Consider the following 16,780-nt stretch of genomic DNA (forward strand, 5'->3'; position numbering starts at 1 on the left):
CAGGTTATTGGTCAAGCTCACTGCAATGCGGTGAAAGGCATGTTTTACCCTTGATCTCCCCATGCATTTGTCCACTTGTTTCAACAAACAATAATGAATGAGCTAATATATTAGTAGCTATGAGGGAAAGATTTAGACTGACAGATCTTGAGTCATCGTAAACTTGCACAACAGTTCACATACATGTTAACACAGCTCCTCAATGACTAGGTCTTCAGGTAAGCTTCTCCTGATAAAACGACTAACTTCCCTTTTGAGATACAATCCCCAAACTTCACAAAGTCTGCCTTTCTTTCTAAAAGACTTATTCCACCTTTTCTCGGTCAAGAAATGCCCTCATGAGTGATACCATCGTTGAAGAAATGAATAGAATCCCTGTAGTTCTATGTGATGTTCTTTACCCCTGTATGGTTTATCTTTTTCTACGCTTCTTCACTGCTCGTGGGTTTTTCTCTGAGAAATCTTCTTACAAATTTGTAATCCTAAATTATTCCCTTTGTCTTTTTTCATGTTGAGTCCTGAATGCAGCGAGAGTTTGATATTTTAATGTTCCCCTGCACGGCAGGGATAGGCTGTTTTCCTTCACTTTGGTTCGTTGTCTAAGACACTTCTCTGTGTATCATTGCCATTAATGTGGAATTGTTTGGCTTCAAAATATTCTTGATTTGCGATGCAGATGCAGTCAAATGCAGCAGGTACAGTAGCTTGCGACTTTCTTCAGTAGGGAGAGTCGAGCGAAAGGATTCTCGGGTAGTGGTTCTGGCAAAGAAGGCAGACGATGTCAAGCATAATCTTGGCTGCTTTCCTTCACTTCCATTAGTCCTAGCTGAAGGATGATTCAAGGTCAACTCTTCACTATTGTGGAAGCATTTCCACCATCCAGTACCCTGCAAGATGCAAAAGATTTCTCATAATACTAAAGTACAATTTGTAATTAAGGGTATTCAAAGAAACTCATGATTAGATTCCCTACAGAATGGAAACAGGCCATTCTGCCCATCAAGTCCACACCAACCCTTTAAAGAGTAACCCGCCCAGACCCATTCCCCTACATCGACCCCTGACTATGGGCAATTTAGTATAGTTAATCCACCCTAACCTGCACATCTTTGGACTATGGGAGGAAACTGGAGCACCCAGAAGAAACCCACACAGACACAGGGAGAATATGCAAACTCCACACAGACAATCACCTGAGGTGGGAATTGAACACAGCTCCCTGGCCCTGTGAGGCAGCAGTGCTAACCACTGAGCCACCGTGCCACCATATCTGACAAAACCAACACTGGGCTCTTTTGTCACAAATAGCACACCTGTGGCCCTTATTTCCGCTCCTCAGCAGTTATTGGTAATGTGGAGATAGATTTATCGAGTTGCAGAGATGTATAGTATGGAAATAGATCCTTCAGTGAAATTCATCCAGATATGCTAAACTAATCTAGTCCCATTTGTCAGCTTTTGGCCCATATCCCTCCAAGCCCTTTCTATTCACACACTCATCCAGATGCCTTTTAAATGCTGTAACTATACCAGCCTCTACCACTTCCTCTGACAGCTCATTCCATACACACACCACCCTCTGCATTAAAAATATGCCCCTTAGATCCCTTTCAATTGTTTCCACTCTCACCTTACACCTATGTCCTCTAGGTTTGGACTCCCCTACCCCGGGAAAAAGATGTTGACGGTTCACCCCATCCAAGACCCTCATGATGTTATAAACCTCTATAAGGTCATCCCTCATAAACATAATCACAAGCTACTCCAGATTTCAGATGTCAGCTATAGACAGCAGGAAGTATGCATTTGATAGGCAGAAAGATGAATTCATCACATTATTAAGATCTGGCTTGCTTATTTGAAATTTGGATCCTGAAAAGTTTGCAGTTTGCAGCCATGGAATAGACTAGTCAAAATAGCAGCCATTTGTACAGTGTTCCAATATGACAGTGAAACTATTTATATGAGATTTCCTAAGTATAGCAAGGGAGACAGATAAAGGAAAATTCTCACCTTGCTTTGAGCTAGATAAATAACTATTTGGTCACACCCCTCTTCTCTAAACAACCAAGGATCAAAATAAACATTTTCAACTCAAGGGACTGTCAACACTTATCAAGATCAGGTACACCCTGCAACAACTACCAGATGTCAACACATAACGAGCCACATTGGGTTAAATCTACTAAACTGATCCCTGCCTTTCACAACAGCTCCTAAGCAGGGTATCGGAGAGCTGAAGAATAAACTTCTGGTCATACTGTCTACCGACTAAATCACTGGAGAAAATTCTATAGTCATTCTACAGGTCAGCCTCTATTAGAAAGGAGCCAAGAGTGTGGTGCTGGAAAAGCACAGCAGGTCAGGCAGTGTCCGAGGAGCAGGACAACCGACATTACGGACAGAAACATCGATTCTCCTGCTCCTCGGATGCTGCCTGACCTGCTGTGCTTTTCCAGCGCCACACTCTCGACTCTGATCTCAAGCAACTGCAGTCCTGACTTTCTCCTCCATTAGAAAGTATCAAGTTAAAGATAACAGAAAAACGTGGGCTAGATTCACCATGAGCAGCAACTTGTGAATCTGGCCCTTCTTAATTATTTTTTAAAAGAAAAGGTTGCTTATTGGGAATGGCCACAAAAGGGAAAATGGATAGCTGCATGGTCATATTTGTAGAAGTGAAAAGTTATACTGAACACTCAGAATTTAATCAAATTTATCTGAAGTATGAATTAAGCTCCGATTTTCAGAATGTCTCCTGACAGTGTCACGTTATAGAATCAGAACTGATTCTAGGCTGTTGGATCTGATATTACACATTGTTTAAATTCTATTCTTCAGCTCTTTTGATAGACTTAACAAATTCCCTTTTTAAATTATTACAGTGTCTGCCTTCATACTTACTTCCAGTAGGGTCTTCACAGTCTAACATATCTAAGTTTGAAAATATTTCTCCCAAGTTTCTCCTTCATTCTAGTTACAATTTTCAATCTCTTCAGTTAGTGGAAACAATTTTTTAATCCTTTAATACCATGCGTAATCTTGAATACCCTTTTAAGATCTCTATTAATCTTCCTTCTTCAGTGGTCTTCTAAGGAAGGAGTTTTACTCCCAGGAAGTCTATATTCTTTTGAATTTTCTTCCATGAAGACCTGCAGAGGCTGGGTCATTCAAGGCTGAAGTAAGCAGATTTCTAATCCACAAGGAAATCGAGGGTTATTGGGGGTGGGGGAGAGGTTAGGATTTCATAAAGAAGTGAGATATGGCAACAGATCGGAATTATCTTACTGAATGGTACAGCAGGCTTGGTAGATCAGAAGATCTGCTGTAATCATCTTACATTACAGGAGTATGATAAGTGGTGAGCAGTCATTATCCATCCTGACGAAGGGCTTTTGCCTGAAACGTCAGTTTTCCTGCTCCTCGGATGCTGCCTGATCGGCTGTGCTTTTCCAGCACCACTCTAACCTTGACTCTAATCTCCAGCATCTGCAGTACCCACCTCCGCCTAGTCATTATCCATCCACCAAGTCACTGCCATCATTGTGTTTATTTCAACAAAATTCTTTAAAAATGTATCAAGATTCTTCTTTATTTCGTAGTGAAGTAGGAATTAAGGAAAAGTATGATGTGCTGGCTGCACTGGGAAAGAAAATTCACCTCCCAACCTGTCATGTCTGTAGTAGGTTAAAAGTAAAGAAGGTGCAGGATGAGAAAAGGATTTCCTCAGTTCACCAAGACACAATGAGCAGAAATGTTAGTGGTCATGATTCAAAGAGAGCAGGACGGTCCAAATGACCCCAACATTAATTCATATTCTCCAGCTGTCAATGGCACTGGGGATCAGAATCCTACCCAGAGGCCCATACATCGATCAATAGCCCTACACAGAAATCGGAGTCCAATGGGAGTGTTGAGGGAGGGGGAGGGGGTTTGGCATCATTGGGTGAAGGAGGATATTGAAGAACATGACTGAAGGAGGCATAGATCTCAGTTGGGGAGGGGAGGTGGTGATGGCAGGGTGACAGCAGGGCACGGAATGGAGGTATTTTTGGGTGGAGGAATACATGGAAGGTGGACCTGATCACAGAGGTACCTCAGGCAGCGTTTGCGTTGGGCAGGATAAGGGTGTAGGCCTTACCTCTTACATCCACAAAGTCCTTACCTTGGAGGAACCACAATGTTCAGAACCCGACATCTCAGAAACCCGAGATCTTGGTAATAACTAAAGTTGAAAAGCTCAGTGACTATGAGGCAGACTCTCTTGGGTTGAATGCCTCTCCACTTTCCAGCCTCAGTGAAATGGCCAAGTTGGAAGTGGGTTTGAGTCAGTAAACAGATTTGTCCAAGCAGAGACTCTCACCTACCATGTTAACCAATCTTACATTAAAATTCACATTAAGCTGACCAAAAGTGTCCGTTTAACAATCTTTGATAATACTGTTCCCCACGCTGCAGTGGGGGCAGGGTCATTAAATATGTCTGAGGTTGAGTTAAGGTTGCGTCTTCATTGACAAGAATTCAAAGGGAATGGGGATAGATAGGATACTGAAGTTAAGGTTACAGTCAGACCTGCCATGATCTTATTCAATGCAGAGGGAGCTTGAGTCTCGATGCTGGTACATTTAGTCAAGAACATCAGATCAAATGTATTTAGGTTAGTTAACTTTATTAAGCTCATTTAAATTTAGTGTCGTGAAATATAGAGAAGAAAAGACAGCAAAGAATGAAATGTGTGTAATCTGATTACACAAAGGACATGGAAAAATATACCCTTTTCACATAATTAGAATATGATTTTTATCAGCCCCACTTCTACAAAAATGTTATAATGACTTCAGAGGTGAAATACTTGACTCTAAGCCACATGGAGCAGAAAGAATCAAAGTTTATCTCTGGTCTGTTGATTGCAACTGGGAATTTGACCACTGCCAGAGGTGGGAAAGGGGAAGTTGTCAGATCTTTCACCTCTTGTGATTGCACATCAACTGCAACAGCACAGTCCCAATAACCTACTGTAACTCAAGTCTTCAGCTTGACACATTTCATAGTCCAATGCCAGTCAAAGGTCACATCTGAACAATGGCCTCTTGGTTAAGATCCTTGGGAATAATCACTGCTCACAAATCATAGCCCAGTGAGGAAACTTCTTCAGGGCAGAGGGGGAGGGAAACATTGGACAAAAACAATACCACTGAGGTCAAATGTACTTTATTCAACTGTTTCTATTTCTAAGAAAACATATCCATCGGACCGAATGCATGTCAGTCATAGATACTGAATACGGCTTCTTTTAAACATGTTTAGATTTACTGGCCCCAGCAGTCAAACAGCATTTTGTTTCTCAGGCCTTTGCTGAGGCAATTCAGAACTGGATACTCATAGTCCAATATGTGGCTAGGAAATTCGTGTTTAAATCAATTTGACTAGAATATGACACCGCCCTGGTATTTCAGATGGTTGACGTGTCCATGTTCAGTGATGGATTTTATAAGTTAGGAATGGTAGAAATTACAGAATGAGAATAGGCCATCTGCCATCAAATTTGAACCCTGAATAGGCTGTGAAATCCATCGCATTATAGACTTAGTCCCATGCTTTTAGTCTCTGAAGAGAAACATAGAATCCCTCCAGTGTGGGAAAAGGCCATTTGGCCCAACAAGCCCATACTGACCCTCTGAAGAGTAAGCCACCCATCTCCGTAATTTATGCACCTGACCTGTACACCCCTAAACAATTTAGCATGGCTACTTCATCTTTGGACTGTGGGAGGTGACCGGAGGAAACCCACACAGAAATGAGGAGAATGTGCAAACTCTACACAGACAGTCACCCAAGGGTGGAATCAAAGCCGGGTCCCTGGTGCTGTGAAGCAGCAGTGCTAACCACTGAGCCACTGTTCCATGTTGACTAAATACTTCTGAATTCCCAGTGGAAAGAATGAGGCTCAGGAATGTTGTGTAACCTTCAGAATCACCTAAACCTTGATTAGCTGTTTTAAATTCTCAATGTCTCAGGAAGCACAGTGCTCTTGCATTCTATTATATTCACTGTCCAATTCACCATTGTCTCGAATCGTTAATTCTGTTTCTAATTTGGTATTAAACTGTGTGCTTTTGAAATATGTAAATAAATCAGTTTTGTTGTTTTGCAGATGAATTTACCTTCAGGTTCTCAAGGCCAACTAGGGAAAGTGACACGGTGGCTCACAGTGCCAGGGACCTGGGTTCGATCGCACTCTCAGGTGATGGTCTGTGTGGAGTTTGCACATTCTCCCCGTGTCTGCATGGGTTTCCTCACAGTCTAAAGATATGCAGTTTTGCCATGCTGAATTGCCCCGTAGTGAGCATGGTAGATAGATTAGCCATGCTGAATTGCCCATAGTGTACAGGCTAGGGTGGATTGGCCATACTAAATTGCCCTGTTGTGTCCAGGGTTGTTCACGCTAGGTGGATTAGCCATGGAAAATACAGTGTGATGGGGTAAGTGGGGGTGGGGCTGGGTAGGATCGTCCTAAGAGGGGCAGTGTAGGCCTGATGGGCCAAATAGCCTGCTTCCACACTGCATGCATTATTCAATCTGTTGGCCCAGCCAGCAACACCCATGGTCCATGAGTGAATATAACAAAGGGACTGTAGTGATGATGTTGAATTTAGGCCACAACCCTCCATTGTTTATGGGCATTGTTGAGGCTGTTGCATTGGATTGAGGGCTTTTCACCTCCTCTCTGATACTAGGAGTAAAAAAGCAGAGACCACATCCTCGTCCATAAGGAACGAAGGCCAGTTAGCCTTTTTCATAAAGTTGGAGGTGGCTTAAAGCATCTTGAAAAGACCCAGTGCACCTATCTGTCTGAATGGAGAGTGAAAGAGCAAAATTTAAGGAGGGCAAAAAGAAAACTGTTAAGTGATTCAGTTCACTTTCATAGTGGTCCACACATCCAATATCAACAAAAGGACTTATCATAGAGTCACTTACCTTCATCAGGAAGTCTCATTGACATCAAGGCCAAAGGATAAAGGCAAGGGAGAAAAACAGAAATAAAAACAGAAACTGCAAACGGAAAAGAAAATGGAAAGACAGAGAGAAGAGCAAAATGTTTAGAACAAGTAGTGTTATGATGCAAGCAGCATGCATGGAACAATTGACACAGACACAGTGCACAACATTGAGGTTATTCTTCCTCACAAATACCACATGCTTTCCCTCCTACTGGTAGATCAAGTGTCCAAAGAATATGAGAACACCACTCGACAAGTTGTTGGGCAAACCAATCAGGGACATTGAAGTAGGTACACTCCCGCGTTCTTAAATACACTATCTATTATCACACCTATTTTGGTATTCTTATCATCCACACTGTGTTGTCATATTAAAGTGTGTTGCTTCCATTCTTGGACATCTGAAAGGTAACTGAGCATAGAATACTCGATGTAAGCAGCACATTTCATGAATTCAGATGCAGACATTAGCAGGGCTACACAGAACTCTCTTATGGATAATGCTCAAAAGCCCCAGCAAGCCAGTTGCAATCTCCAAGTGAGTTTCTAACACTTGGGGAACACTGATTTCAGACCGTAAGGTCAACGGCGGGTAGCAGATTCATAAACTCACCTTTTCCTCCAGATCTTTGATTTGCCGTTTCTGAACATCAGTTTTATCTTCCAGATCCCGTATCCTCTGAAAAACAACACACACACCGAGTGAAGCTGGGGGAGCTACCCTAATACCACTGTACCCCTACGACAACAGGTCAACGTTACTCACCCAACAAAACCTCTTTTCCCAGCATTGCAACAAAAGATGCACATTTCTTGTATTTACAATAATGATTGCCGTATTCTCATCATCAAGTGTGTTGCTTCCATTCTTGGACATCTGAAAGGTAGCTGAGCACAGAATACTCGATGTAGGCAGCCCACTTCATGAATTCAGATGAAATTGAAAGTTTCAATTGCTGTGTTTCAGAGTAAATATGATTCTGAGTATCTTTGGAGGTGTGGAGGGATATTTCATTCCAGTTTGAGAACTGGTCTAATACCAGCTGTAATATTGATGTTGTAAAATGGACTCTTGTGAACAGGAAATGGCTCATTATTCTGCTCCTTTTAACCCCACTTTCTCTGCATAACAATCTGACCACCTGTGCCTCAGAAACACATTCATCTGTATCATTGAACCTGTTGGCTCTGTGATACCACGCGCGCCTGAGAAAGAGGCTGAGGGTTTATTTATTTTAATTTCAAAAATAGTCTTTATATGCATACGTAGTCACTAAAGCAGTTCGGATCTGTACATTCTCTGCATGTGGAAACAAACAAAATATTGGAGTTTGACTTTCCCTACAGTTCCAACAAACAAACCCAAGACACTTCTAACTTATACAAGACTATACTTACACACATCTGAGGCACCAGGAGGATTCAATATTTGAACAGACCCCCATTGTACCTTGGCCAAAGGACATAAGACGGTAGTCTTTCTCCACTGCATCCTGGCAACAGATGCCCCAAGCTTTAGTGCATCACTCAGCATGTAATCTGACGATCCAGTTAGATGCTGAGCTGTAATCACATTCCCACTGGATGGTGGGAATGTGTCTGAGACTGAAGGGCCACCAGGAAGCTCTCCAGCTTTGAGAACTCCCTATCAACAGAGCCTGGAGCTGCCCAGACAGTTTGAAGAGTGAAGACTTCTGTAAAACCTACACTTCAAAAGGGGTCACAACTGCCAGGAGATCCAGGTTTAAGTTTGCTTGCTGAGCTGAAAGGTTTGTTTTCAGACGTTTCATCACCATGCTAGGTAACATCATCAGTGAGCCTCCGGTGAAGCACTGGTGTTCTGTCCTGCTTTCTGTTTTGTGTGTCTAGGTCTGTTAAGGTGGGTGATATCATTTCCGGCTCCTGAGGAGGAGGTCATTGTTGAGGAAGAACCTCCTCCTCAGGACAGCTTTTTGCAACTCCTGTCACAACCACGGGGAGGAGATTTTCAAAATGTCAGACACAGCGTTGGACCCTTGCTCTGCCAAAGGGTCCAAAATTAATAGACTGTCTCAGGAGCTCTGAAGAATGGTCACTTGACCCGAAACATTAACTCTGATTTACCTCCACCGACGCTGCCCAACCTGCTGAGTTTTTCCAGTAATTTCTGTTTTTGTTTCTGATTTACAGCATCCGCGGCTCTTTCGGTTTTTATGTCTCCATTTAAGATTTGGATTTAAGCTTCCATTGATGGCCTACTCAGTGTATCGATCGCTGTGCGATCTAAACAAAGCACAAAGGAGATATACAAAACTCCGTTGATCTCTGGTGGGTTCATTCACAGTTAAAATAGTAGAGGGCAATCACATTCTTTCTCCAGGCTGCTACAATGCAGAATGGCTATGGATCCTGGTCATGTGATGGCATTTAAGTATTTGGGTTCAATTTCTTCAAGGGACATTACTCTCACAGTGATAGAACACAGTACATTTAGTTGGCCTATTAGGGCCTGTGTGTTGACACCTTATTTGTTCCATTCACCATTCACAAGACTGCACCTACAGCAGATTCAAACCTCCTCCCACCTTGAGGATTCGCTGAATATACACATGGAATACAGAGAGGGTAACACCCACTATCATTGATCCCTCATTAATCATCCAGTTTCTACAGGAAAAACAATGTGTTTTTGATAAAATGCAGTAGGGAAAAAGCCTCTCAGAGTGCTGTGGCTCAGTTTAACTTCACTTAATTGCTCTCCTTTCCATTCTGGCTTTAGAAATCTTATTCTGTCTCACAACCACAGAACAATCTGGGTTGTTGTGCGGACTTATTTCGCCCCAATCCTCCCATCACAACTGCCACACCATTTTGTAATGTCTTTGTTTTTCATTCATTCGATGCAGTTGGGCAGCATTTATTGCCCATCCCTAATTGCCCAGAGGACAATTGAGAGTCAACCACATATAGGCCAGACCAGGTAAGGATGGCAATTTCCTTCCCTAAAACATACTGCTGAATTATTGTTTTTCCAACAATTGACAATGGGCTCATCGTTTAAATGCAAATTTTTTTTGAATTCAAATTCCACCATTTGCCACAGCAGGATTCAAACCTGGTTCCCAGAATGTTACCTCCCCTCTCCGGCCTATCACCCTCACCTTAACCTCCTTCCACCTATCGCATTCCCAACGTCCCTCCCCCAAGTCCTTTTATCTTAGCCTGCTTGGCACACCCTCCTGATTCCTAAAGAAGGGCTTATGCCTGAAAGGTCGATTCTCCTGCTCCTTGAATGCTGCCTGACCTGCTGCGCTTTTCCAGCAACACATTTTCAGCTCTGATCTCCAGCATCTGCAGCCCTCACTTTCTCTCTGGATTAACAGTCCAGTGACAATGTCACTAGGCCATTGCCTCCCCTTTGATAATGAGCCTTAATGTGATGGATGGTATGGGTAGGTTGACCATGTTGCGAACATTACTGGAGCTAGAATAACAAATGACTTACCAATTTAATAGCAATACATCAGGCAACAGCTTATGGTATCCAGGAAGCAAACACAGAGTCGGTAAATTCTACTTATTGCCACTAGCTTATCGTATTTAGGATTTTAAAGAAAATTCTTTTCCAGGCCCAGTTGTTGCTCACAAATGCAACTATGTTTCACCAATTACATTTACAATCTGACCCATGTTTTTCTCATAAAATCTTATTGTTGGCAGCAACATGGCATTCTGCTCAGGGGCTCAAAGCACAAGTGCTATACTCCAGGCAGACACCACAGAAGGATAGCCAAAGGATTCAAGACTCTGCTGGGAAACGGCTCACTGCATGGATTCTAAATTGGCAGGTATGCAAATCCCTCGCACTATTTGCTTATTTAAAGAGAGTGTGCAGAAATCCCTCATATGGTTTGCTTATTTAAAGAGACAGCACACATCGCATTCAGAATAGAATCAAACCCATCACACCAATTTACTGCCTCTTAGCATTAGCGTCACACTGTCGATTCCAATTCATTTTACTAGGTTTTTTAATAGGCTTTGCTTAAAGTATGCTACTGTAAATAAAACCAAATTAATTGTACACAATCTTGACAGCAGCCCTTATTTCAACATAGCTAGTTTCCAGTACGTTCAACGGTTATTTGTATGGATTTGAAATAAACGCTGTTCAGATATTATTGTCTTGGGCCGTGGCCGGGGACAGTTCTGGATGCACAGTGTATATTCACTTTACACAGGCATCTGTAACCCAACAGCATAGGCAGAGTTTTTTATTGCCTATGGCAGAGGTGTTAGACAGCGGGAGGGGTCCAGAAAATTTACACATTGGGAAGACGTCATTGGCTTATGATGTGTTCGAAACACGAACAGATTTTCAAAGGGAGAGCAGGAGGAGAGAACTGCAAAAATACACGCAGCTCCAATTAATTGCTTGCCAGAGTGCACTAGGACAATGGGCAGCAAGTTAATGAATTTTCAAATGGCCAGCAGGAGGAACACCGAAAGGCTGGAACACACTGCAGTGAAATTAGGGTGAAGCAAATTCGGATAAGCTGTGATTTCAGTTATGGAAAAGTTATCAGCTAATCCCACTAGAGGAATAGGAAGACCAATAGACAGAGGCCCATGACAACTGACGAAGTTCCAAACTAGTAACTCCAGATTGGTCGAACCTGCATGTAACCATGCCAACCAAACAGGAAGGCGTTTGGCCACATGACAAGATGATATGTGGGAAAGCCTTCATTTGACAGAGATCGCTCTGTGAGACCGCACAAGTAACAACTGATATGTCCAACAAATGCTCTTCTGCTCATCCTCTCTAAAGCCACAAAACAGCATGGACCATGCTCTGGGGCTGTGCACTGCAGCATGAGAACATGGAAAAGATGTTTACATTGAAAATACGGTGGCTAAACAGCACTCATCTGAAGGCATCACACTAAGCGATGAAAGATCACTAAGTTTCTTCTGATCTAACATCCAACATTTTACAATGCCTTTTACTGTATGAGGTCAGACCATTATAAGGTGTGGACAAGTTGAAAATAAAGAGACACTTTTATATACTTACCGCATCACTGTACTTTCATTTGGATTTTACGAGCGTGTGTGTTTGTAGGCAAAGTTAACTATCATAGGGAGCCCCTGGATTTCTTGAAATCCGCTTAGCATAAATTTGTGGGCAGGTCCCCAACAATTTGACTTATCATGATTTTATTATAGCTGTCAGGATCACAGAGGGTGGGGTTCATGAGGGTTCATGAAAGGTTTGTGTCCTTCCTGAGTTCAGTGCCATTTGTGCATCACTACGAAAATGAAACAGCCCTTCGTCATTACATACCCGAATCCAGAGGTGAAATATTTCAAGTCCAACTCCAGAACAGGCCGAACTGCAACTTCAATAACTTATCTGGACTCAACGTTACTCCAAGAATCACCTGAATTGGTGTATCTCATTATGAGAAATGGCTACCATAGTCTTTTCCAGTGACAGCCACAGGTGTACCCTCACCTTTGAATCACCTTCTTAATCTTCACAACTGCAGTGGATCTATCTTATCTCTCCACGCTTCAGGCTCTCTGCCTTTCTTACTGATGAAGGGCTTTTGCCCGAAACGTCGAATTTGCCTGTCCTCGGATTTTGCCTGTCCTCGGATGCTGCCTGAACTGCTGTGCTCTTCCAGCACCACTAATCCAGAATCTGATTTCCAGCATCTGCAGTCATTGTTTTTACCCGGTGTGACAGCAAGGCTAATCACGCTCTTAGACACAGAGTCATAGAGAGGTACAGCATGGAACAGACCCTTCGGTCCAACTCGTCCATGCCGACCAGATATCCTAAATTAATCTTGTACCATTTGCCAGCACTTAGCCCATGTCCTTCTCAACCCTTCCTATTCATATACCCACCCAGATACTTTTAAATGCTGTAATTGTACCAGCCTCCACCACTTCCTCTGGCAGCTCATTCCATATTTGCACCACCCTCTGCATGAAAACCACCCTTAGGTCCCTTTTATATCTTTCCCCTCTCACCTTAAACCTATGCCTTCTAGTTCTGGACTCCCCCACACTGGAGTAAAGACCCTAACTATTCACCCTATCCATGCACCCTCATGATTTTTAAACCTCTATAAGGTCACCCCTCTGCCTCTGATGCTCCAGGGAAAACAGCTCCAGTCTATTCAGCCTCTCCCTATAGTTCAAACCCTCTAATCCTGGCAACATCCTTGTAATTCTGTTCTGAACCCTTTCAAGTTTACCATTTCCCATAGCAGGAAGATCAGAACTGAACATAGTATTCCAAAGTGGCCAAACCAATGTCCTGGACAGCCCCCAACATGACTTCCTAACTTTTATGCTCAATGCACTGACCAATAAAGGCAAGCGTACGAAATGCTTTTTTTCACTCTCTGTGACTCCACTTTCAAGGAACTATGAACCTGCACTCTTTGTTCAGCAACACCCCCCAGGACCTTACCATGAAGTGGATAAGTCCTGCTCTGATTTGCCTTTCCAAAATGCAGCAGCTCACGTTTATCTAAATTAAATTCCACCTCCAACTCCTCAGCCCTTTCTGAAGAACAGCAGAGCGGCTTTGGCCAACATCTATCCCTCAACCAACATCACGACGATGCACCACTTGGGGTGCTTAATCATTGTTGGTGGGAGCTTGGAAATTCCTCCATTGCAACAGAGATTATGTTTCAAAAAGTGATCCACGAACTGTGCAGTCTTCTGGGCCATCCCAAGGTTATGCAAGATGCTGAGGACATACAGGTCTTTGCAAATGACTGCACATTAACTGAAGTGGATACATGTTTTACCTAATTTCTGGTGCAACTTATAGAAACTTAAGTACATTGTAAAACCAGTGGGTTAATCTCCTCCCGAGTTCTGACATTTCTCCTCACACCAATAGATCCGTTGTGTGAATTGGTGGAGGTTGGGAAGCAGACTATTTATTCAAACCCATACCTGATGTGCTTGTTGCAGGAGCTCCATCCTCTCCTGCAGGATTTGGCAGTCATACTCCCTGCTCTTCCTGAGCATCTGACGTCTCAATTTCTCCACGGCAATTCGCAAGTCATCCTTCTGCTTCTCAGTCAGTGACTCCCCCAGTTTGATGACTGTGTCCTGCTGTAATGCATTGTACAGGGTAGCCTCCAGCTCCTGGATATGCTGAAATAACAAGTTTACAACATGAAAACATCAAAGGAAAGCAAAACAATTTGCAAAAGGACTGAAAGTTGCAAGGGGCGGTGGGGAACGGAGAAAGAGTGTTGACACAGAATTTCCTGACCAAAGCAGATTTGTACACCTCATTGGCCCTTAGGTCACTGGGACAACTTCTTCATGCAGAGGGTGGTGCATATGTGTCTCTGAATCAGACTCACTGGTACAAGCAGTCCATGCTGACCATAATTCTGAATTAAACAAGGCCCACCTGCCTGCACTTGGCCCATACCCCTCCAAACATTTCCTATTATGATGTCTTCTTTTGTATTTCCTGACATCAGCAAGACGTCCCTGGTATCTCACTGAACCAACCGTCCTTCATGTACCAGTCTAATAAGTGAATATCATCGGAGAATTTTGTTATTGGGGACTGTCAAAGTTGAGCCCAATTTTGTGCTTGGCCAATGTTTGTGCAGACGTTTCAATGGCTATGCCTTTCCATAGGTTGGTTATGTTTTCTGTACTGTGATGAAAGTTGTGCGATTTCCATTTAGTCATCTTTGATTTTAGATTGTGGATTTCAAACTAGTGGCATAAGGGTTTTGTTTTTTTTTTGTGTGAAGATGTTTAATAGTTAACTAAGTCAGTCTTTACAGAACTATGACTTTAAACCAGTTGGTGTTAGAGTGTACTTGCTTGAAGGCCTCCTGGGTTTAGAGTCATACAGCATGGAATCAGACCCATCAGTACAATTAGTCCATACTGACCTTGATTCTAAACTAAACTAGTCCCACCTGCCTGCACTTGGCACAGATCCCTCCAAACATTTCCTATTCATGTACTTATCCAAATGTCTTTTAAACATTGCAACTATACCTGCATCTACAACTTTGTCTAGAAGTTCATTCCACACATGAACCACTGTTCACATATGAACAGATACAAATCACTATAAATGCCAAAGGAAACATCACAGAAGCACTTCACAGGAGGCTCCCAAGCACTGAGGATGTCACCTAGACAGGGGACGAAACGTCTGCAACACAAATTCCCAGCTCGGCGAACAGAACCACAACAATGAACCACTCTCTGTATAAAGAAGTTGCCCCTGCTTCCTTTTGAAATCTTTCTCCTCTCACCTTAAAAAATGTCCCTAATCTTGAAATCCCTAACCACAGGGAAAAGACAACAGGCAACTCTCACTACCCATGCCCCTCATGATTTTAAAGACCACTATAAGGTCACCCCTCAACCTCCCACGCTCCAGTGAAAAAAGTCCCAGCCTATCCAGCCTCTCCCCATAACGCAAAACTTCCATTCTTGGCCACATCCTGGTAACCCTTTCCTGAACTTTCTCCAGCTTGAAAGTATCCTTCATATAACAGGGCGACCAGAACTGCACACAGTATTCCAGAAGAGGTCTCATCAATGTCCTGTACAACCTCAACATGACATCCCAATTCTGTTACTCAAACATTTGAGGAATGAAGGCAAGCATACTAAATACCTTCTTAAACATCCAGTCTACATATAATGCAAACTTCAAAAGAATTATGTACTTGAACCCCATGTTAATGGAATTTTGTTTGTATTGTGGGGTTTTTCAATAGAAGGCGGCACGGTGGCACGGTGGTTAGCACTGCTGCCTCACAGCGCCAGAGACCTGGGTTCAATTCCCGCCTCAGGCGACTGACTGTGTGGAGTTTGCACATTCTCCCCGTGTCTGCGTGGGTTTCCTCCGGGTGCTCCGGTTTCCTCCCACAGTCCAAAGATGTGCAAGGCCAGGTGAATTGGCCATGCTAAATTGTCCGTAGTGTTAGGTAAGGGGTAAATGCAGGGGTATGGGTGGGTTTCGCTTCGGCGGGTCGGTGTGGACTTGTTGGGCCGAAGGGCCTGTTTCCACACTGTAATCTAATCTAATCTAATTAAGAAGAGAGATAATGTTGAAATACCTTGATTTGATTTTGTGATTACAGCTAACAGTTTGAGCTTAGAAAATTCAGATATGGGAAACCTTTTATTCAGTTTTAAGAAGACCTGAATGGGACGACATACAGGTAAATATTTTTCCAGAAAAGAAGATGGTGTAGAGTAGTGAATACGCTTCTAGGTATTATAAGAACTCTGTATACTGTAGTGAACACACTCATAGATATTATAATAAGATCTCTGTAGAAATGAAAATCCTTTTAATATAGAACAATAGATAATTGACAATTCTGGGCAATGTATACTGAAGTTATTTACCATGTATGCTTGATCCAGGGCTTGTTTCCTATAATCTAACTCTTCCTCCAGGTAACCTTTTTGTTTGCAAAACATATCCTGCAAGAAAAGTAAAAATGACATTTATTAAGTTCTGTTGCTCCAGAACATTTTGTAGCAACATGATTGCTCCATTGCATCCCCATATGTCCTGGGAAAATAGGTTTAAAGCTCTTCTGCTCATTCAGGTCATCTTCAAGTTTTCCAGACAGCAGCCTCTTCCTTTGGCAAACAACCAAAGATAGGAGCTAATTACTGCCGACGCTGGATTCTGTACTGAAAACAACAAATGCTGGAGATCACAGCAGGTCAGGCAGCATCCATGGAGAGCAAGCTAACATTTCGAGTCT

At 42.8% G+C, this 16,780-nt stretch overlaps 1 protein-coding gene across 4 annotated transcripts in view; it reads right to left on the reverse strand.

Moving 5' to 3' along the window:
* Positions 1-262: 262 nt before the first annotated feature.
* Positions 263-16,780, reverse strand: part of jakmip2 (janus kinase and microtubule interacting protein 2) — a 277,735-nt gene continuing 261,217 nt past the window's right edge. For 2 of the 4 annotated variants that reach the window (XM_087995064.1, XM_043704011.2), the window contains 4 exons: positions 16,413-16,490; positions 13,965-14,168; positions 7,615-7,680; positions 263-887 (listed from right to left, as the gene is read on the reverse strand). In XM_087995064.1, coding sequence (XP_087851190.1) covers positions 600-887; positions 7,615-7,680; positions 13,965-14,168; positions 16,413-16,490 — 636 coding nt within the window. In that variant the 3' untranslated portion in view covers positions 263-599. Of the gene's footprint in view, positions 888-6,978; positions 7,054-7,614; positions 7,681-13,964; positions 14,169-16,412; positions 16,491-16,780 lie in introns of all 4 variants that reach the window. The other 2 variants (XM_087995065.1, XM_043704012.2) reach the window with 2 other exon arrangements.

The sequence above is a fragment of the Chiloscyllium plagiosum genome, unplaced genomic scaffold (genome assembly GCF_037043375.1).
Source record: "Chiloscyllium plagiosum isolate Xiang-an unplaced genomic scaffold, Cpla_swu_hap1 HiC_scaffold_16, whole genome shotgun sequence".
Lineage (NCBI taxonomy): Eukaryota > Metazoa > Chordata > Chondrichthyes > Orectolobiformes > Hemiscylliidae > Chiloscyllium > Chiloscyllium plagiosum.